The following is a 24,339-nucleotide window of genomic DNA, read 5'->3' on the forward strand; positions in this document are numbered from 1 at the left end:
AATGGGGAAAAGATATGATGGCACTTAAGGGTCATAATACAGTTACTACCTAACGACGTTCCGTCTGGATCACAGTACAGGTATCACTCACTGACACACAGCAAATTCATCAGCAGGAAACACCCGTGATATATATATATATATATATATATATATATATATATATATATATATATATATATATATATATATATATACACATACAGTAATAGCCAGTAAAAAGAGTTTTAATACACCGACTGGAAAAAAACAAACAACATATATATATATATATACGTATATATATATAAAATCAATTGATACACACAATAGATTAAAACACTATCTATAACAGATGAGTAGATTCACACTTGCCAGAGAGGGAATTGCGTCTGGCATCATATGTAGCTCCCACACGTATTTTTAAAAGCATGATTTGATATTAAAATTGTACTTGAAAACAGCTTGGCAGCCTTTCTTATACCAATTCCTTGGCTCTCAATGGCGTCGCCTCTCACTGAGAAGCGCTTTGAAGACACAATGCTACCGCCCATTGGTAGAATATGGTAATACAATCACAGTTCACTTGCATTATTTTTCAACAGAGCAACACTATTTACACATGCAAATAGATACACACACGTAGATAGGTAAACATACATGCGGGCAGCACAGACGCTGCTGGATGGGTGGAGACTGTATAAAGGTAGTACATGGAGCATCTTTTACAGCCTGCTGGTTCTGCAACATTCGGGTTCTACACACCACTGCTACCCACGACTAACCAGCTACTTCAGCACACCACGAAAAACACCCACAAAACGACAACGCGATGAATTCTGTTTATGTGCATAGGAAGTTGTTTGTCTCGGAAATACTCTTTGTAACTTAGCTGTACAGCTTACCAGAGATCCTTGACGAATTAACGTAGAGGATTGTGTGCAGTCACTGTTGTTACTGTAGGGTTAAAGTAAGAGTCATGCCGGAGGATGCAGACGAGAAGTTTTACTCAGGTACACGGAAGGCACTTTGGATGGACAGGGCGCGTCTAATATCTCAATTATTACAACTAAATTATTAGGTATTATTGATTTTGTGACTATTCCCAAAAACGAGTTAAGTTTGTATCCCATCTCTAATAACGCGAACAGAAGGAAGACTTATGTCGGCGGGGACGGATGTGTTAGTTATTAATACGCTCAAACATATTTGTGAGACCCAGTGTTTTCACAGATCTCTATTAACAAAGCATGATTAATATCACTGTTATGTTTTCTTTTCGCCAACTAAGATGACATATGGATAGGATCTGCCAAATAAGACGATAACTATATCTGTGCATTGATCATCGTGGTGTATTTAAAAAAAATCAATTTGAAATACTTTCTGTGATTATTAATAACCTAACTGAATTTACATTATATGGTAAAAAAAAACGCATCTGGTACTCCGGGTAAAAAGAAACACTAAGATTTATACATTTACATGTGAGGTGACTCAAATTTGGTGTGTGCTGTAAATGTTTCGCTTTTTCTGGCATATGTTTTTATAGCTAAATATAGTTTAATGTGTTATGAATACAGTTTCAGGTAATTTGTTGTGTGCAATTTTGGGAGTGGATAAGCTAATGGCTGAAAACATTAAGCCCTCAGATGTATATACACATCTATATTTGATGCATGAAATATATCATCATACATATTGAAATATACATCTAGGGTGGCCGACAACATAATCACACATTTAAGTCTGAATAATTACTTCATATGGATATAAATTAAGCCTTTCAACAGAGGCATTAGTGATAACTAAGTGTGTAGGCTACTGTTGGATAACGTTTCATGCGGATAATGTTTGAGTAGCTTAATATTATTGCTGATACAGGACGGGGTAAAGGGGATCAGTGCAAATGCGGATAAATAGGGGCTGAACAAGTCAGTCCAGCGATCAGTTTCTGAGGAAATGGGGCCGTGCCCGTGCAACACCTGTCAATAGGAGGAGGCGGCTGCAGTGACCGGACAAGGGTGAGGAGTTTGTGATACGTGTGCAGCGTCAGGTCCTTGTTTTATCACTTGAAATGCGGCCCGTCGCCTTCTTCCTCGCACTCACTCTGCCGCCATTTTCTCGATGTGGTCACAGAGCAACTTGTACTGTTCTGCAGCGGGAGAAAACAAAGCAGAAGAGTTTCTCTTAAGCATCTGCGTTGTTACGACTCGTGGTAAAAAAAAACAAAAACAAAAACAGGCGTCACATTAACGGATACCTGCTGGCCCGTGCATCCTCCCGTACTTCCAGCTGAGAGAGTAGCTGTGAGGCCTGTAACACATTATTCCCCCTGTGTGTGTTAATGCTTTGTGAAGTTAAAAGGTTTACCTTCATTGAGGTTCCCAATGACTGCCTGCTTCTTTAGGAAATCATTACAGAGTTTCTTACTGAGCCCAAAAGCCAGCATATTATGGGTGAATGTCCTGAAAATACAAAATGAACCCATGTCACGACAGTGCAAAAGGACGTCATGCCAACAAGGGGCATGCAGTAGTCACAGTCCATACTGTTTTGTTTTGTTTTTTTTGCCCCCTTTTTCTTCCCAATTGTGTCCGACCAATTACCCCACTCTTCTGACCTGTCCCAGTCACTGCTCCACCCCCTCTGCTGATCCGGGGAGGGCTGCAGACTACCACATGCCCCCTCTGATACATGTGGAGTCACCAGCCGCTTTTTTTCACCTGACAGTGAGGCGTTTCACCAGGGGGAATAGCGTGTGGAAGGATCACGCTATTCCCCCCAGTTCCCCCTCCCCTCCCCCAAGAGGCGCCCCGACCGACCAGGGGAGGCGCTAGTGCAGCGACCAGGACATATATATCCACATCCGGCTTCCCACCCGCAGACACAGCCAATTGTGTCTATAGGGATGCCCGATCAAGCCGGAGGTAACACAGGGATTCGAACCGGTGATCCCCGTGTTGGTAGGCAACGGAATAGACCGCTATGCTACCTGGACGCCCTATACTGTTTTTTTTTTTTGTTTTGTTTTTTTAATAGCACAATGCATTTCCCTGAACTGACTTCATCAACACACCAAGTATCAAGGGAAATACAGAGTATGGACCGATGGAGAAGAAAAAAAAAACATCCCAACATGACTGTGAAGTCAGAATTTACTAGGTTTATCTTTCATGTTAATATCTATAATTTATGGTTTATATTTATAAGGGTTGGTATAATTTTGGTTGTATTCATGGATATTAACGAAACAAAGTGAACTGAAAAGTTCCTTCATTGGACATGTTTACAACTCAAATACAAAATGCAAACACATCTATGGCGGTTGGGGTGTCTTTGCGAGCAAGGGCACCACCCTTGGGTATCTCCACTCAACCCAGCAACACTTATGACCACTAGGAGGACTCCCCAACCACAAATTCACCCATAAACTCCCATGAAGGCTACAAATTCCTTGTTTTTTCTCCATTGGGAATGTGTGCATGGAGCCCATTGTTCCCACTTGCTCACCCCAGCTGGCCGAAGGCGATATTCTCATCGATTTTGGAGCTGTCGTCCCTCTCCTCTTGTGTCATGTGACACCACTTCTCCCTGGGGGAGAGACAGAGCAGCTGAAGGTTAATGGCTCACTATTGGAGTCTGTTTTTCACCCCCACCTTTTCATCATGAAGAACAGGGAAGGGGTGGATATACAAAAACAAAAACAAAATCAGTATCTATATCGTGTGGAGTATTGGCAGCAATTTTTTGTGGGGTTTTATAAAATTATTATAGCTTCAAAAATGCTTGACTACAGGATCTCAGGTTTTACACAAATTATGTTCTTTTCTATTAGGGAAAAAAAACTGCTTAACATAGAATAGCAGCAAAGAAGGTAGTGTGACCAAGACCTCGGTGGTTGAAAAAGTGGTTTAATTGAGATCCAGGACCTAACTTTACCAAAATTTACCATTAGTGGAATTTGGTTTCAAAGCTTCTATAATACCCATCCCTATAACTCACTTTGAAAAGGGATTTAAAAAAAAAAGGAAAAAATAAGAATACCATTTTTATAAATGCAAGCACATAAAACAGCAACTTATACAACCCATACTCCACATCAACCTGCAAAAACATGTATAACGAGACAAAATGAGGCGTCAAGCATATTATACACTCACAATCACTTGTCATTGTCAACAAGCGGAGGGACGTGATATGTTCACATAAAGCATGGACATGTGCTGTCTGCTACCTTTCACATCATATGTAGTGTCTTGACCAAAACCGCTGCCTGATATGTGAAAAACCTTTCCATGCTTCAATACACAGACGCCCCATGAGTCATGAGGCTTGTCAACATGATATTTAATGGATTGTGAACAGGCTTTAACGATTTGACATCTAATACACAGTACTATATACCTGAGGCAAACCCATTTCCCTTTCAAATTTTTAAATGTCACTGTGCTTTAAAAAGAAACAATACCAGATTGTCCAGTTTGGTTTTAAGCCATTGCTTTGAGCTTAAATGTTCAAAGAAGGCAGATTACATCACTGGCAAATATAGACTGTTTAGTGGTTGAGAATGGTGAAAGGTAGACTTTTTTTTTTTGTTGGATTTTTCTCCCCAATTGTATCCGGCCAATTACCCAACTCTTCTGAGCTGTCCCGTCTCTGCTCCACCCCCTCTGCCGATCCGGGGAGGGTTGCAGACTACCACATGCCTCCTCTTGATACATGTGGAGTCGCCAGCCGCTACTTTTCACCTGACAGTGAAGAGTTTCACCAGGGGGTCGTAGCGCGTGGGAGGATCACGCCACTCTCCCCAGTTCCCCCTCCCCCCTAAACAGATACCCCGGCCAACCAGAGGAGGCACTAGTGCAACAACCAGGACACATATCCATATCTGGTTTCCCACCCACAGACACGGCCAATTGTGTCTGTAGGGACACCCGACCAAGTTGGAGGTAACACAGGGATTCGAACCGGCAACCCCCGTGTTGGTATGCAATGGACTAGACCACTACGCTACCCAGACACCCCTGAAAGGTAGAAATTTTATAAAAATACAGCTACAGCAAATCTCAATTTAAGATAAGCATGAACACATGCACGCTTCAGTCTGAATAAAAGACTTCAGCAAAAATGATTTGAATCCCTACTCATATCCTCACATGTAGATTACTACTGCATGTTTGATGCTAGTTGTGCATATATGACAAAACAGGCAACAGGCTAGTTTAACAACATGGTGAACAACCACATTTTCATGTTTCATGCAAACATGTATACTGTACAGTGCACTCTGCCTCCAGTACAAGATTGTTTTTACTCAAACTCTTCTATGACTTTTACGGATGCTGTCTCAGTCAAAGGGAAACAAAGAGAGATTCTTATCATGTACAGCACATCCTTGCAACCACTGTGCAGATGCACTAGAAGGCAAATAAAATTTAAAAAAAAAGAAACATCAAAAAGTTGAGACAGCAAAAAGGTCATGCAGCTGAACGGGGGAAAATATCACATGCAAATGCAACATTGCAGAAAAGAGATTAGTAAGCATGCAATCATCTGTGGAGAGCGATAACCCTTCTAGACTTTAGATATGATACCACACAAGCACTACATATGCCTCATGATATTACAGTTAGTAGGTAAGACTTAATCACTCATTTCAATCAAGACTACCTAAGCAAATATGACAAAAGCAGCCAAATGATGAGAAGTCAACGCACGCAAAACTTGAAACACCGGGAAAAAAGAGCCAAAATCTGTAAACTGGATTCAAACATGTTAAGTGTCATCATAAAAATGTGATTCAAGCTAACTGAATTTAAGAAACTTTTAAAATGTACAACTCAAATAATGTCATCATATCTGCCATCCAGTAATCGAGGGCACAGTCTAAGACTTGAGTCTGCTCCAATCGGCTAGATCGAGGTTTGAGCCTCAAAGTCACTGCTATCACTGCTCACTTGGAAGCATCTGAAAAACTTTAAATTAGGCACAGGGTTCCTATAAGACCTTAAGGCCCCCCCCCCCGACACACACACACACACACACACACACACACACACACACACACACACACACACACACACACACACACACACACACACACACAGCACAAAGCTGAGCACCCATCTGCTCGGTTCTCTAATTCACTGCAATGCTCCTCTTCATCTACCAGATTATACAACCACTTCCCTTGTTGATTTATTAGCCTATTCTCTCAATCGCTCTCTCTCCCTTGGCTTGTATTTTGTTTGCTGCCCCTCATGTTTAGCCCTGCCTCGGTCTGACCAATCTTTCAGCGCAGTGAAGAGACAGAAGGACAGACCTCTCGTCTTTCTCTTCCTCCTGCGTTCCCCTGCTCGGCAGCAAGGCACAAGGAGACAAAGGGTTAAAACTCACATGCAGAAAGAGGAAGAAGAATAACAACAGCTCTGAGAAGAAAAAGGGGATAAAGAGGAGGAAGATTCTGGGTAGGAAGAGATAATCAAATAGAGGATTAGTTAAGAGAAGAGCAGCTGAGCAAAGAGAAGAGAAGAAAAGAGAAGAGGAGAGGAGAAGAGATGAGAAGAGAAGATGGGCAAAGAGAAGAGAATGAAAGGAAAGAAAAGAAAAGAAAAGAGAAGAGGAGGAGAAGAGAAGAGAAGAGAAGAGAAGAGGGGAGCTCAGACATCAGTAATCATCAGCAGTATTGAATTAACCACAAATGTACCAACCACTACTGTGCGACTGCACTTAAGACATTATTTAGTGCTGAACCAGCTATACATGGCTGTGGTTTAACCTTTTTATATTCTAGTTAGCAAGACACACACACACACACACACACACACACACACATACACAGAGTAGGAGAGAGAGAGAGAGAGAGAGAGAGAGAGAGAGAGAGAGAGAGATGGACACTCACAAAACAAACACACACACACACACTCACAAAACAACACAGTTTATACATCTTCAAGTTACACCTCATATCAAAATGTTGTATTAATTTAATATTCAGTGTTATATTTACATGTTCACTTATTCAGATTTGGTTTTCATATTCTTGCATTTATGGAACTACTCTGCTGGTATACTTCAGTCTCATTCAGTGAACCTAACAGCAGTGATCTTAACACGCCAACAGTTTGCTTCTTGGTATCTCAATGGTCTGCCGGTGAATTGAAGAATCACATTATTTTACAAACACGTACAACTTCATAATATATCGTGTCAATCACCACTTTTTTTCATTCATCCATCCACTTCCCTATCTGCCCATCAACCCATTCATCACCTCATCCATCCATCCATCCTCACCTAGTAGTAGGTGATCTCTTCTTCCTCTCACAATGGACGGCATCGAAGAATGCAGCATTCCAGAATCTTAGGGTGTGCCTGATAAAGCAGGAAAAATTGCAGGTTATTTGCAACTACAGGTGCTGGGAAGTGACTGCAAATAAGTCTTGTCAAACACCATGGAGGTTTAAAAATTCTAAATTCCATTGGGATATTATATGTCATCACAAAACTGACATTAACACATGCTGAATGTCTGATTACTGATCATCACTATTTAGAGCGTGTCTCATCCAGTCATCTGTACTTTATGGCCAGCTGCCTCTTGTACCAACCAGATGGGCTGCTGCTTCAGGTGAGTGTACAGGTACACCTTTTCCACTTTCTTTTCCTCTGGAGGCTCAGGCACTGGAGTGGAAGACATTACATTACAGATATCAGGCCCCATTTATTTTTATAGCACATTTCATAAAAACCTGCTGTGCAGTGACGATGAGGAGAAATTGCTTTTTGACGGAGTATGTTCCAACCGTACGGTTTTATCATGTTCAGCTCATGCAGACGTTGGTGTACTCACTGTACCTAATGATTTGAGCTTCGTCTCTACTGGGCTCTCTCCCTCCCTAGACAGGAGAACGCAGGCAAGTATTAGGGAAAGCTTTGGCTGCAGGAGGTTAAAGTTTAGGTGTGTACAAAAATAATAAATTGATGAGGGAGGGTTGACTCACTCAGTCTTACGAGCCATCGGACCCCTCAGCTTGCTCTCCAGACCTCCAAAGAAACCCTTGACATCTGTCTTTGATGTGGTCTTCAGCAGGCGTTCAGCAGCGTCCTTCTTCCCAGAGAACCAAGAGTTGGCCTTGTTCAGGTAAGAGTCGAGACCCAAAGGCTGACCCCCACGATCGAACAACTCTGAGGGAGAAAGCTGGAACTTTCCTGTTGGAGCAACAAAGTCACAGAGTTACGTTCTCTGGTATGTTTGATATCTTTATTCATACTTATCTAAATTTGCGGATTTATTCACATTATACTGATGCAACGTTTCTTATGGCACAATTCACACTCAAATCTTCTTGTATGCGTAGGCAAAAACACTGCCTGTATGCAACATTACCCAGAGCTCTGTGTGGTGGTGTTGCAACTGCAACCACAGGGATAGAGAGCAGCAACCCTCCCTATGAGTCAGCACTGAGAAGTGGCATTTATCAATATATAATCAAAAATAAGACATAAAAACAAACAGGCAAAGGGCGGGTTCTTTTTGGATTTGGATCTATTTCAGGTGAGTTTTCAGGATGAGTTTGGTTTAGCATTATTAACTCTTTATTAATGCTACCTACTTATCAAAGAAGGTTGAATCAGTTCATCTGGATCTAAGTGACATCTTACCTTCTTTGATTTTCTTACCTGGATTATTGAGCATGCATCAAGACATTACATACTTATTTTTTTTTTTTTATAAATTTATTTCTGATTTTTCCCTTTTTTCTCCCAATTTAGTGGCCAATTGATCCCTATTTTAATTCAAACACCCACCCTCGTATTGCATGCGTTCGCCAACTGCATCTCTCCGGCCGGCAGTCTCGAAGGAAAGCGCCTCCCCACTTTCGTGACAAGGCGAATCCAAGCCGAACCACTGTTTTTCCGACACACACAGAGACGCATTCACATGACGAACACAAGCCGACTCCGCCCCCCTCCCGAAGACAGCGTTGCCAATGATTGCTGCTTCATCGAGTCCGGCCATAGTCGGATCTGACGAGACCGGGGCGCGAACCCCAGTCCCCAGTGGGCAACTGCATCGACACCAAGCCGATGCTTAGACCGCTACGCCACCGCGGACCCCATTACATACTTATATTTAAATCATACTTGTGTTGTGGCATTAGCTCACCGGCAGCAGAATAAATCTGAAAATATGTTGAATATATTTTATTGAACTGTTCAACTTGGGGTTTTTTTTGTAAAGCTGATTGTTGTTCCATTGATATCTGTCATGTTAGGAGATCCAAACATTTTGAGATGTTGATTTTTTCCTCCTACTTTTCCAGTTTAGTAGTATTGTTTTCTGGGTGACAGTTAGGGCTACAAGTGGGGGTAATATGATTTGCTTTGAATATGTGTTGAGTATATCCAAATCGCCGAGTATGCATACGGAAGGGGATAATGGAATACTACAGCCAAGGAATAGGGATGGTGGTTACTTCCCAGGAACGTTGTATTGGTGGACAGAGCCCGAGTGTGTGGAGTGTACAATGAGTGCATATGTCTGATCCGTTTAATCCCATTATTTAAATGTATCTTGTGCTGTGTGTTCTATGTTGTACTGTATTAGCCTTACGTTAGCATTCCTAGACATGCTGAAGATGTTATTACAGATTTTATTCCAAGTGTGGTTATCGGTGTGGATGATGAGGTCTTTTCCCCTTTTATTTATTGGAATATGAGGTGCATTAGTCGAGTCAGTGGAAGCTATTTATTTGATTTGACAATTTTATTGATGCTTTCCAATAGTGGTGGCTGTTCCAGGTGTATGCTAGAGATATCTATTTTTGCTTTGATTGAGTGTTTTAACTGGATGTATTGTAAGTAATGTTGTTTCTCAATGCCATATATGTCAATAAGCTTTTGTAATGTTAACGAAGTGTTATGGTCAAAAATGTGGCAGAGGGGGCGTCTGGGTGGTGTGGCAGTCTATTCCGTTGCCTACCAACATGGGGCTTGCCAGTTCAAATCACCGGGTTACCTCCGGCTTGGTCGGGTGTCCCTTCTGACACAATTGGCCGTGTCTGCGGGTGGGAAGCCAGATGTGGGTATGTGTCCTGGTCGCTGCACTAGCTGGTCGGTCAGGGTGCCTGTTCAGGGGGGAGGGGGAACTGGGAGGAATGGCGTGATCCTCCCACGCACTACGTCCCCCTGGTGAAACTCCTCACTGTTAGGTGAGAAGAAGCAGCTGGTGACACCACATGTATCAGAGGAGGCATGTGGTAGTCTGCAGCCCTCCCCGGATCAGCAGAGGGGTTGGAGCAGCGACCAGAATGGCTTGGAAGAGTGGGGCAATTGGCCAAGTACAACTGGGGAGAAGAAAAAGGGGGGGGGGTCTAGCGGAGGTGTGTAATCCTTTTTTCTTTCCATTTACTGCCTATTAGAGGTGATTTATTTGCAGAAAAGTCTGGATTGTGCCATATGGGTGTTTGTGTGTGTGATAGGTGTCATTGCAGTGTTTATTTCATTGACTTTCCACCAAATTGTCAGAATTGTGGCAATTGCATTTATCAAATAGCTCTAGGATTGTTGCTTTTCATGTTTTTTGTTCATTTCATTAATTTATTTTTTTCTCCAATAAATCACTATTTGACAAGGCCATTCAATTAAGAATGTATTACTTTCCTGAATAGTACAATGGGAAGCTTTATAGGTCCCCTGTATTCTCAGTATTGTTTCCTGTGGCCCTTTAAAGGCTCTAAAGAGCATGACTTTTGAGTGTTGTTGAGTTTTTAAAAGAAAGCCATGTTGATATAGACAGAGCAGCACCTCCCATTGCTGATGATGGGAGATGGCATATTTTCAAGGCTCAGGGTTTTCGGTTTTTATTTTTCAAAGCCATCGGGCATGCCTAATTTTGCCACAAGAGGACACTGTTACATAACCTCACATGAACAGGAAAACTTTTGGATCCGTGGAAACATAAAATCCGGGTGAAAATCAGTTTAAACCGATCTGCTCCTTTTAAAAAATCTGGGTATTTTTTGGTGAAAATTGGTAAAAACCAAAAACGCTGAGCCTTGCATATGCTGAAACAGAAGGTGGGGCCACATTGTGTGTGTGTGTGTGTGTGTGTGTGTGTGTGTGTGTGTGTGTGTGTGTGTGTGTGTGTGTGTGTGTGTGTGTGTGTGTGTGTGTGTGTGTGTGTGTGTGTTCCCATGGAGGCAGAAATACTGCATCTTGTGTAGTAAGAGTGAAGGAATGCAGAGATTGACTAAGTGCATGTCCCCTGTGTGTGCTTGTGTGTGTGGGTATGGCCTTACCAATGTGGTAGTATGTGAAGCACATGGTCATGAGGTTTTTTGCTGGGCTGTAGTCATCCATTTGATAACATCTGTTACCCAACAAAAAGAGGTAATCATGGTATCAAAGAAGACTCAAGGTGGATTTTAAGAAGATTAACAAAAATCGGATTGCCAAATCATCCATCTAATCTGATCCTGACACAACACACAATGGCAACACATTATTCCTTGAGAGCATTCCAGAAATTAAACAACTGTGTTAAACCTGTCATGAACTTTGCTGAAAATGCACCTTTTGGCTTCAAGTCAGAAGACACAAAGTGAAGATTTGTATTTTTTTTGTTTTGTTTGATTTTGAATCCCCCGTAGGGAAATTACACTCTGCATTTAACCCATCCTTGCTGTGTAGCTAGGAGCAGTGGGCAACCGCCATGCAGCACCAGGGGACCAACTCCAGTTCATCTTGCCATGCCTTGGTCAAGGTCACAGACAGGAGTATTAACCTTAACATGCATGTCTTTCTGATGGTGGGGGAAACTGGAGAACCCGGAGAAAACCCACTGCAGACACGGGGAGAACATGCAAACTCTACACAGAGGACGACCTGGGATGACCCCCAAGGTTGGACAACCCCGGGGTTCGAACCCAGGATCTTCGTGCTGTGAGGCAACAGCGCTAACCACTGCGCCACCGTGCCGCGCAGTGTTGCTTTTATACATACACTACCGTTCAAAAGTTTGGGATCACCCAAACAATTTCGTGTTTTCCATGAAAAGTCACACTTATTCACCACCATATGTTGTGAAATGAATAGAAAATAGAGTCAAGACATTGACAAGGTTAGAAATAATGATTTTTATTTGAAATAAGATTTTTTTTACATCAAACTTTGCTTTCGTTAAAGAATCCTCCATTTGCAGCAATTACAGCATTGCAGACCTTTGGCATTCTAGCTGTTAATTTGTTGAGGTAATCTGGAGAAATTGCACCCCACGCTTCCAGAAGCAGCTCCCACAAGTTGGATTGGTTGGATGGGCACTTCTTTGAGCAGATTGAGTTTCTGGAGCATCACATTTGTGGGGTCAATTAAACGCTCAAAATGGCCAGAAAAAGAGAACTTTCATCTGAAACTCGACAGTCTATTCTTGTTCTTAGAAATGAAGGCTATTCCATGCGAGAAATTGCTAAGAAATTGAAGATTTCCTACACCGGTGTGTACTACTCCCTTCAGAGGACAGCACAAACAGGCTCTAACAGGTACTATTTAATGAAGATGCCAGTTGGGGACCTGTGAGGCGTCTGTTTCTCAAACTAGAGACTCTAATGTACTTATCTTCTTGCTCAGTTGTGCAATGCGGCCTCCCACTTCTTTTTCTACTCTGGTTAGAGCCTGTTTGTGCTGTCCTCTGAAGGGAGTAGTACACACCGGTGTAGGAAATCTTCAATTTCTTAGCAATTTCTCGCATGGAATAGCCTTCATTTCTAAGAACAAGAATAGACTGTCGAGTTTCAGATGAAAGTTCTCTTTTTCTGGCCATTTTGAGCGTTTAATTGACCCCACAAATGTGATGCTCCAGAAACTCAATCTGCTCAAAGAAGTGCCCATCCAACCAATCCAACTTGTGGGAGCTGCTTCTGGAAGCGTGGGGTGCAATTTCTCCAGATTACCTCAACAAATTAACAGCTAGAATGCCAAAGGTCTGCAATGCTGTAATTGCTGCAAATGGAGGATTCTTTGACGAAAGCAAAGTTTGATGTAAAAAAAATCTTATTTCAAATACAAATCATTATTTCTAACCTTGTCAATGTCTTGACTATTTTCTATTCATTTCACAACATATGGTGGTGAATAAGTGTGACTTTTCATGGAAAACACAAAATTGTTTGGGTGATCCCAAACTTTTGAACGGTAGTGTAATTATATACATAATTTATACATCAAACTGTGAAATGCACAGTCGCCAAACAAAAACAGCCATAGCAGCACTCACTCAAAGAGGACCACTGCAAAAGACTGCACCAGTCTGTAAAAGGTTGCTTCGCTCACACATTTAGAGTTGCAGCGCTGCAAACACAGAATGACAGACATGAGTTCAGACAAGTTAAAAATATGAGGAAAAAATATGAAATGACCACTGTTTCCTTTTTTTAATACAAATATCAGCTAGCACATGTTATGGAATCCGTGACAAATTTTATGGATTCCAACAATCTACTTATGGTCTGGGACAACCTCAGACCAAACCAGCATTTCTGAACATAATTTTCCTTTAACGGTATTCTGTGCAAGATTTTCAACTTTATCTTGCCTTCAATCATCTCAATAAATCTAAAGCGATGGCAGAAGGAAAAAACTTCTAATCTGTTCACTCACTGCGTGAATTGTTGTTGTCCTCTGCATTCAGCTGTAAGTGTTATTTGTAGGTCACAAAGTGGTGTGGCTCTTCCCTTATAGGGAGGCTTGAGTTTGTGATTTGGTTTAGGTTAGGTAGCATACTTTTGATATAAAAGTCAGTCTAGCTGTTTTTTTCATTAATAATGTCTTCAAGCAAATTTGCAGCCTGAGAGGCTCAAGTCCAAAATTTAGAGTCTGCTCCATTGCAAGGACTAATATGCAATTTTGACATGAACTTTTTCATCATTTTATTGGGCTTTTTACAATTGTGGCAATATTAGTTAGCATGCACAGAGAATCACAGATTTATTTCATTCTCCATAGTGTTGTAGACTGGTGTTAGGAAGGGTAAGGGCGAACTCCTCTTTCATCAAGCTATGGGAGGAGGGGATATATCATAGCAAACTTAGCAAATACTAAAAAATATATATCAAGGTTTGAAATTCATTGGTGTTTTCTCTTAATTATTGAAACATATTTGGCTGGATTTCAGTATTATGTTGTTGAATTGATATCTGATATGTCATATCTTTGCAAAAACCTAATGGAGTCTATAACTATAAACACTACATAAAAAATTATCACACTTCTTTCACCACTGCATTTGCAATATGGATGATTTTTTTTTGAGAAAGTAACTTTTCTCTCTGATGTTATACTTAACCATTTCATCAAGCTATACATATACATACTCACCTGTGCACTGACGTATTTGGCAAACCACTCCCTGCCTTTGCCATTCTCCCCACTGCACAGCTCTCCAAAATGGGCCTTCTCCTCCTGGTCAAAGTCTTCCCTGGTAGAATATGAGAGTACGAATTCCACCTTATGGACCCATTCTCTGTTTTTCATTCAGCGGCACCTGTCATCTCACTGCTAATTTGGTTTAGCAATTGTTAGATATAGTAATTATACAGTTACAGATAAGTGATGGGGATTCAGTGGTGTCACACAGCAACTTTTTAACATATTTTGCTATTGGAAAAAAATGAATGCAACTGAAAACAAAAAGTGACTATGTAGTGACTACACCTAGTGCTTTTGTTAAAGTCAGGTAGATAAAATGAGTAGTGGAAGGAAGGGAGGTCATCTTTTTTTGTGTGTGGAATTTTTCCCCCTTTTTCTCCCCAATTGTACTTGGCCAATTACCCCACTCTTCCGAGCCGTCCGGGTCCCTGCTCCACCCCCTCTGCCAATCCAGGGAGGGCTGCAGACTATCACATGCCTCCTCTGATACATGTGGCGCCACCAGTCGCTTCTTTTCACCGGACAGTGAGGAATTTCGCCAGGGGGGCATAACGCGTAGGAGGATCACACTATTCACCCCCCCGAACAGGCGCCCTGACCGACAAGAGGAGACACTAGTGCAGTGTCCAGGACACAAACCCACATCCGGCTTCCCACCCGCAGACACGGCCAATTGTGTCTGCAGGGACACCTGACCAAGCCAGAGATAACACCGGGATTCGAACCGGTGATCCCAGTGTTGGTAGGCAACGGAATAGACCGCCACGCAACCTGGACACCGAGATCATCTTTTTAATGGATGTTCCTTTTTTTGTGCTGACTACATACGTATATTGTACTAGAGACATTTTTTCCTAAAATGTTTTTCTACTCTCTTATAGCTTTGATAAAAAAGGCCTGTCAGAAAGCCATGGTTTTTCACATGCCTCTTGAGGTTATTAAATTTAGATAGGTACAAATAATATGGTTATAAATAATCTAGCAAAACATGATGAGCAGAAAAAGTTCCAAAAACTATTTCTTTTTAAATCTCTGAGCGAAACATTTGGGAAAAAAAACATTGAGCTCTTAAGTGAACTCAAACAACTGAACCAAATGCCAGACGACAATTCCAGATGAACTTAAAGACAAACTCTAAAATCTTTTCCTAGAATGTAAAAACGGTGGTTGAGTGGTGGTCACTCTCCACTTGTTCAAAAATGTTAGCTGTTGGAGAGGGTATAGGCGTCCACATGCATCCTCCATTTCACCTGAAGCCAGCTGACCACTTCTTTTCACCTGCAGCTGTGGGTCTCTCCGGGGAAAGGTAAGACTTTCAGGCTTTGAGGCCCATACAATTCCCTACAAATCCACCCGTATCTGTACAGAGGCCCCACCACCTGTCAGAATTACTATCTGATAACCTAATAATGCCCCCTCTGGCTCTATCAGTGCTCAGTGACAATTGTACTAAATGCGCTGCGTGGATGAGCTGGAGGAAACACCTGGATTTGAAATATGAATTTCAGAATTTGGACATTTGTGCATTAGACAGCATGGCACCTGAGCACCCCTCAAACACTACTTTAAAGGGGATCTTGATAAGGTAATTTCAAAACTGGAACCATCCACCATACACTGTTTCAGTGGCACTTTATAAAGCTTTATCACACTAAAGACAGAGAGTCTCTTACCTTCCGTGAAAAATCTTCTCCACATAGGCCTTCATGAATTCCCTCCTTTCCACCGCCTCGGCACCTCCATCCTCTCCACTGTGGTTGGACGAGGAGGATGACCGTCTCAGCTCCCACCTATGGGAGGGTGGGTCCATGTCATTCTCACTGTCTGCAGATTCGGTGGCATCACTATCATTTTCCCCTTCTTCTCCTCCCCGTGGGTGATGATGGCGAGAGCTGGGGTTAGTGGGGACCAAGGGCTCTGGCAGTAAGGGCTCCTGGTGGACCCCCATGGAGGATGTAGGCAACGGGGAGAAAATGTCTGAGTGGTCTTGGTGCTGTCCTCCATCCCCATCAGAGGGCACTGTGGCATCCGAGGGCAGGTCAAAGTCTATGAGATTCTCCACAGCTATGCCCTCCATGTTGGAAGAAAATCCCTTCCTCTAGCTCTCAAACAATGTCCAGGAATGAGCTATCAGCTGGCCTGTAGGTACATGAAGATGCTCACAAGTATAGAGCAGGTATTAGTAGAGGGTAGTACGTCAGCACTGACTATGACAACCCTCCCACCTCGTAATGAGGCTGATGTCAAGAGAAATTGCAAACCCGATAGACCTGTGAAGAGAAGACAAATATTGTGAGGGAAATTATCATCGAAACAGATACGATGTTTCTGACTGTTGAAGTGAAAGGTGAACATTATATCGATTCCTCTCAGAGGAAGTTTTTGATAAGACAACAGCTGAAGCATTGTTCACCAATTCCTTAAAAAAAAACCCAACAACAACAAAACCTGGTAACACTTTATTTTATGGGGTTGGAAATTACCTAGTAATTTCCTAGCAATAAAGTGGTAATTATCACGTAATTTCTTAGAAACAAGGTTGAAATTACCTTGTAATTTCCTAGTAATAAGGTGGTAGTTTTTACAGGTAATTTTACAGCTAACTCCAACTCTAACCCTAACCCTAACCCAAAATACAAGGTAATTTCAACCTTATTTCTGAGAAATTACGTGATAATTACCGCCTCATTACTAGGTAATGTCCGACCCCTAAAATAAAGTGTAACCCAAAGCCTTATTTAGATATCAAATAAAATATATATTTTTAATGCTGAAGTATCATCACAACTATTTCCTCTGTGAAGACAAAAATGGGCTGTGGTTAAAAAAAAAAGGAAATAAATAAACATGACTGGCAATTGATCATGAAAACCAGCATCACTCTGATTATTAAAAGAAACTTCAGTGGTTCAGAAAATTTCTCTGCTTCACTAGCCAATATAACTCAGTGGATGATTTTTTTTTTTACTAATCTTATATTGGATAGTTATAGATCATGATGCATATTTAACTCCGCTCATAAAGTAGTGCTGAACCTAGTCTTCTTAATCATGCTACGTTCCAGGCATAATCTTGACCTGAAAATGAATGATATGACAAACCATTCAGAACATGAGTTCAGCTGCCCAACAGCATATATAGCCACTCATTTTGCCAATATTCATTTGCTGGTTTGTAGGGGCTTTGCTGTGCATCAGAGACATGAAGAGAGAATATGATAAAGAATAGTGGTTGGATTTTGTGATTAGTGTAGTTTTTCCTTATTGAGTCAAAACAAAGGAGAGAGACTGTCAGGTCAAAGTCCCATGACTTTAGAGTAGCCATTAGCCATAGCCATAATTGAAGCTTATGCACATATGCTGGCTTGATATGCGAATTGATATCTGATGTGATTGTGTTTACGCTCATAAAGATACCCTAGGTGATATATTCCCAGAAAAGTTGAATCAGTTTATCTGGACACAAGGTTTATTTGGAGAAACGTTTCATCACTCATCTAATCATCAGTCTCAGCTGACTGCAGGTATCCCCAACATTATATACAGCACAGTTGCATAAAGATGCTGGTTTCGTATGCAAATTGCCGTGACCATTTTCTCCTGGATCGCCAAATTGCCATGGTGGAGAAGCTTGTGTGTACTAATGATCCCAAGAGCTAGGCCGTCCGGAGCTTGGCTCCTGGTAGGGTCACCCAAGACGGATAGGTCAAGGAGGAGGCTCCAGACGAAATGCGATCCAACAAAGACCTCAACGGTGGAACTGGCGGAAGATGTCTCCAGGTCACAATGCCAGTGAAGGCGGATGAAGGCTGCAACAGAGAGTGGTCCCCATTCGTCTTGGTCCTTCATGCCACTGGACTCTGGCCATCCCCTGCCAAGGACCGTGTGGTGGCTGCAGGCACATCAGCCACTCCACGTAAAAAGCTGTCACGTGCAGGCATCCTTCTGCAAGGATGTACGCCCATCTGAAGACCCACAAGGATCTAGAAGGAGGAAAATCATACTCGACCTCAAGTGACCGCCGATGATTCGAGTTACAATGGCCACGTGTACTCACAGAAGATTGGGGAATTTGCCTGGGTCCAGTCCTTTGAATATGCCCACTCCATCGACTTGACTAATTCTTCTGATCTGGCATCACGACATGAAACAGCGGTTTTTCGGTTGAAAAAGTGATTATCCAATGAGTGCCACGTGGGTTCTAATGATTAGCCAATCAGCGCCATGAGCGAGCATGGCAGTCTCCTCAATATCGCCCGACATCGTAGTTTGTTTTTACTTCGCTCCACTCTTAAAACCCTGGGAAATGTATGTTGGCATGGCTATGCATGAGTATTGACTTCAAAAGACGTTAGATTCAGGCAGATACATAGGTCTCTAGTGATTGGTTAGGGAAAATCGATTCCCCACCCCCGACGGAAATCGGTTAGAATGGAGGCAATGTCAGATTGAAGATGGAGATGGAGTGTAATGACCTATCAATTCTGTCTGATATCAGGCAATTATGGAATAGCTGCAATCACAGCATTGTAACATGGCAACAGATGTACTCTTAGAGCACCTCCTCAGCTCAGGGATGGTCGTTCCCTCTTCACATAGATGACACCTTTGACTCCCCATTCAAATCAGCGTTCCTCCTGTAGGTGATATATTCCACGCCACCACCACCCCATGCCTGGCGTGGGGGGAGTTTGAGGAAAATACTGTCACAATCATGACAAGAACAGAAATGCTGCAAGCGAGAAGCTAGTTCTTACTTTCAGAACTCCTGCAAGTGAGAAATTCAAGTCATGAAACAGGAAGTTCAAATCACCAAATCAAATACTTTAAATCAAACCACCAAAGTAAACTTCCACATATCCTATTCAGCTCTGCTCTGGGGACTTCTAAAAATCTGTTAAAAAAAAAAAGAGTCTGACACTGTATTGTGAGCCTGCTGTATTTCAAACAGTGTTTCAGGAATCAGGAACACTTTATTTGTCATTTCATTTCATGTACTTCCGTACCGTACATGAAATGAAACGAAATATAATTTCCCCCAGCCCACAGCAGTGTGTGTGTGTGTGTGTGTGTGTGTGTGTGTGTGTGTGTATTGTGCAACACAAAGACAAAAACACATATCCAAAAACTACAAGAACTGCAAGAACATACATATCCAAACTAACACATATATCCACACTAATACATATATCCAAACTTAAAAAAAACAAAACAAAAACATTGTCCAAGGGAACGAACACCAGCCAGGATGACTGTCGGAACTGCCGGTCTGCATGGGCTAGCAGTTAGCTTAGCCTGCCCCGCTTCTGCGTCCTCCTTGGGCGCAGCTCCAGGCAGGGGCCGTGGTCCTTGGGCCCACCGGACGCAGCAGACCAGACTCCCCCAGCCGATCCAACACCAGCTCTCCCAGCCAGACACCCTCGACACACCTCCTCGCACTCCACACAACGACACCAAAAACACTAGTAAACGCCAGGCGAGACCGCCGCCAGACCGCCCTCGATGTTATCGGAACTGCCGGTCTGCATGGGCTAGCAGTTAGCTTAGCCTGCCCTGCTTCCGCAGGCTGTCAGTCTGCCCTCGGTGTTACCTCCCCGGTCGCAACTCCAGGCAGGGTAGTGGTCCCTGGGCCCAAAGGACGCAGCAGACCAAGCTCTCCCAGCTGATCCAGTGCCAGCTCTCCCAGCCATTAAACGAAGACAAAACTTAAACGCAGACATAGACAAAGACACTGCAGGGACGGTACTGGGTGAGACCGCTGCAAACATGAATTTGCACCGCCATCTTCCATCACCGGAGGCGGGAGTCGTACTCCATGCCTGGTTTTTCCTTTGTTCTCAAAAAAAAATCAATTTTCACACAAGCACTGTTTAAAAAAAAAAACTCCCGTCCAAAAGAAACCATAAAAACATAATGGAAGCGCTGTCAAGAGCAAACCAAACCAACAGGCAGCGATATAACCCTAACCCTAAATCCATATTGGCCATGCACAAGCCTGAAAAAAAGCCAACAACAAGCGAAAAACTCAAGTTTCCTGGTCTACACATCAACACAAAGTTTCTGAAAATCTCCACTCTGGAAGGCATTTTCCAAACGGCCCATTCACATTCTGCATGTGAATGAAAGGCCCAAAAACGCATAGAAAAATCTGTTTTCAAAAACACCTGTGTACGTTTGGACTAGACATATCCTGGTGAATTTGACATAAGATGGCTAAGGACACTTCACCCCAACCTCAAAGTCTCCATGAGAAAAAATAACAGCTGCACATGCTCCCTAAAGAAGCATCCACCCTAAAGTAGCACCCTACAGTGCTTTTAGTGTTACTATCTGTCCTTCAGCTAATCTGCTTTAGCTCCTCTATCAGGGGGCAGTGTTTGCTCTTCTGCTGGGTTACATATAGGGTAGTGACAGTGTGTGCACGCACCCAGAAACACACACAGCCACAGACACACATGAATTCACATGCACACAAATGCACCCACACATACATGTGCATACGCCATAACCCCTCAGGCCTACGTTTGGACTGCAGTTCTGAAGATGGAGCTGTTATATAACACAGTATTGGAAGAGCAAGAACCAGTGTGACTTACGCACATAAGCACACACACATTTAAAAATCATGTGGGTAGAGACAAAACCATACACACATATGAACACAAGCACACAATAAGCAAATATTGATAAAAGAGAAAAATGTCATGATGACAGGGTGACCCGGCCACACTGAAGCACACATAGTGCAAAGGTCTTTTGGGAGATCTGTCCACAGTGTATAAAAATGTAACATTTCAGGTCTTTTTCCTCACAGCATTACTACAAGCCTTGAGTAGAGAGATAAGAGGGCAGCAAAGCTTCAGCCATGTCTGCTTTTCACTGTGGGTGTTGACAGTATAGTCACCTAATGACTGATGAGCAGGCCACTGGCCTGAGCAATGAGTCCTGTCAGGAGAGAACCAACACACACACACACACACACACACACACACACACAAGTAGGCAGTTTCTTTCAAGGGAACGTGCGCAAAGGGGAGGAAATACCGTCACTGTTATAGGGTATTGAAAAGCTTCAGTGAGTTCGGCTAGAGGATCTCTACATGGAGCACAGCGTGATGGGAGACAATAATATGATATGATATATGAGAGAGAGAGAACCAGACAGACAGAGTGATAGAGAATACAAGGACACTGCGTCACACTTTTGCCGTTGCAGTGATCACGACTAATGTGGCCCTCTACCATCCTGAGAAAGGGAACATTTTTCCTGCACTGTACTATTCAACTCCATTTAGATCCAGACATCAACCTTTCTAAGAAAACAAGGTTTCTTAGAGAACATAGCAAAAAAAAAACAACAACAAACAATGTGTTTCTATCTAACAAATGGCTCCTGGCTGCGATGGTGTTGTTGACGTCAACCATGTGTGCAACAAAATCATGGGGTTGATCTTGTAACGGTTTTAGCTTTCACGCATTGAAAATCTGGCATGATTCACACATGAAAGACAGCATTGTTATGCAACTTACCCCCTCCTATCCCCCCCCCCCCCAGGAAACCTTATTCAGCACATGAGTGCACAGAAACATCAGTAGAGCAAGATAGGAGGGACAGACTACAACTTGGACAAGCAATCCATTCCCACAGCCTGTGGCGATTCAAGGTAAATCCATGTCACCAAAGCTATGAGCACCAAACAGCAATTTTTTTGCACCATAATCCATGCAAGACAGGTGATAGGCTGCATGTTTTGAAAGTACCCACCTAACTGTCCGACATTCCCATTTAAATACTGCAAAATACTGCTTAACTTAATTAAGGGAAGGAAGAAATAAAACTTACATTGAGGTTTCCTGATAAAATATTATGACACAGGCTGTTGAGTATTCTCATTACGTGTAGCCGAGAGATGATTTCTCCCTTCCCTCTCCCTGACAGCAGGTGCAATAACACTGTTACCTCAGGTGATTATATTCAGAGACCTGGAAACAAGGCTATTTTCTTTTCCTACTAGCCTCTCAAATCAGGAATGAGTTATTTGTTTCTCTAAAATTATGGCAGTAATTTGTGCAGCCAATCTGACGTATTGGGGAAAAGGTGAGCCAACAGGCAACACATGTGTATATCTGAAGTGACTTTCATGGCCGATCCCTGAGCTCAAGAAGGTTGCGCCCTTACATTTTATTTCCATGTTGTGTTGGTGGGAACTGGTTGAGGGACATGTGAAATAGTGACTAACTAAATTTTACGCCCTGTTTTGTCTGTCCTCTTCCACTGTAGTGCCGAGCCGAACTTAACTGTGTTAGGCAGGTTATATTCAGCGTAACTTATAATTACTGCCATTGAACCATAACTTTTAGATATATAAGCCAGCTATGACTGGGTGCAAGTCAGCAACACTATGCAAAAAATGCAAACAATGAACCGTACGACATGCTGGAGTGATGGTGTGAGAGGGAGAAGTGGCTGATAACAGATAAGGTAGGTGTAGAATCTCAGTTATGCCTGGCCAGTATGAGGCTGCAAAAGCGACACTTCATAGTACAATCGGTTCACCTCAGATGGCATTACCAATACTACAGCCAGAAGAAAGCTCGTCTGTACAGAAGACCAAGGTCAAAGAAGACATTAGGACACTCTCAGAGCATGCATGTCATCACACCCCTGAACTTGGACAGCAAAATCCATCTTTGTGTTTTTTGTATTTCCATCAGAGCTATCTTCACTGTATCTAATAAGAAACTCAAATAGCTGAGCCTCTACCTTTCACATAACAACAAACTGGCAAATCTGTCTGCAAACACTCCGATGAACTCACACAAAATCTCATCCACACTTCGAGCCTGTGTCCCATCATTCAAGACTTGGTGCTCCAAAATAGGAACAACAAAAAAAAAGATAATCTCATTGGCATGGACGTAAATCTAACTATAGCGAAGCCAGCCTAGCAAGAGGCAGGCATGACGAAATGACTTATGGACCTTGTAAAACTGGGGAGGAAGTTGCTCTCCATGTGGAAGTCCAGATAACACCAACAACAGTCTCTTCTGAGTGCCAACCCAAAACCTTGTGGCCTAAATAATCTTTTAGAGTGTGCTTTCCTACACATCAGTTTATGGGAAAACAACTATTAAAATCATTCACACAATAGATTACCTTTATGGAGGTAGGCTGATCATCAGTGTAACTCAATTTAGTCTCATTGAATACCATATGAGAGAGAGAGCGCGCGCAAGGCTCGTTATTTCAAATCATTCCTAACATTTGGAAAAGAGCCAGCTCAGTTCTGCTGTATAAGCGTACACTTGATGGATGTGACAGACGCGACAAATTGAATAAAATGATGCGTGGAGAAGGAAGGTGGAAGTATTCCCACAATGTAGACTGTAGCCTACATCCTACATGCATCCAAACTTCTTTTTTTTTAACGGCAAAGTCAGCCCACTTCACAGGTAAGTGTAGTTTCACTATCAGGAAACAACACTATGTCAACACAGCAGAACGCTGACGTTTCCTGTAACGCTACGCGCTGGTATGATGAACTCGACAACGCAACATTACAATTTCTCCGACGACCGGGTCTTTCTCATGTCTGTCGCAGACCACCGCTGGCGTAAAATACCAAGTCGGAGGGATCACTCGAGCGACGCGATTCATACGACTGTGAATACAACATACCACGGGAGCAGGCGAGTAATTCAACGAATGCTGAGTTGCACCCTCCTTATCTCTGAAATGAACGAAAATGAAAGGCATGGAGTGAATGCAAAGCGCAATTGCAGAATGCATATGTTTTTTTGTTTTAATGAAAATAAAAAAAAATAATGATTAGACGAATAATAACAACAACAACAACAGCAGCAGCAGCAGCAGTACGTACACGAAATGGCCCAGGAAGCAGTAGGAGTGGATTGGTCTTCGCTGGACGTG

General features: G+C 42.5%; 1 protein-coding gene across 1 annotated transcript; it reads right to left on the reverse strand.

Moving 5' to 3' along the window:
* Positions 1–217: 217 nt before the first annotated feature.
* kiaa0513 (KIAA0513 ortholog) lies at positions 218–16,607 on the reverse strand. Its single transcript, XM_056282062.1, has 11 exons — positions 16,083–16,607; positions 14,359–14,458; positions 13,259–13,332; positions 11,286–11,356; positions 7,986–8,193; positions 7,840–7,880; positions 7,593–7,665; positions 7,279–7,356; positions 3,493–3,573; positions 2,353–2,447; positions 218–2,134 (listed from the first exon to the last, which is right to left on the reverse strand). Exons 1-11 carry the CDS (start codon positions 16,484–16,486, stop codon positions 2,085–2,087), a joined length of 1,275 nt encoding a protein of 424 aa, XP_056138037.1. The 5' UTR covers positions 16,487–16,607; the 3' UTR covers positions 218–2,084.
* Positions 16,608–24,339: the final 7,732 nt, after the last annotated feature.

The sequence above is a fragment of the Lampris incognitus genome, chromosome 6 (genome assembly GCF_029633865.1).
Source record: "Lampris incognitus isolate fLamInc1 chromosome 6, fLamInc1.hap2, whole genome shotgun sequence".
NCBI lineage: Eukaryota > Metazoa > Chordata > Actinopteri > Lampriformes > Lampridae > Lampris > Lampris incognitus.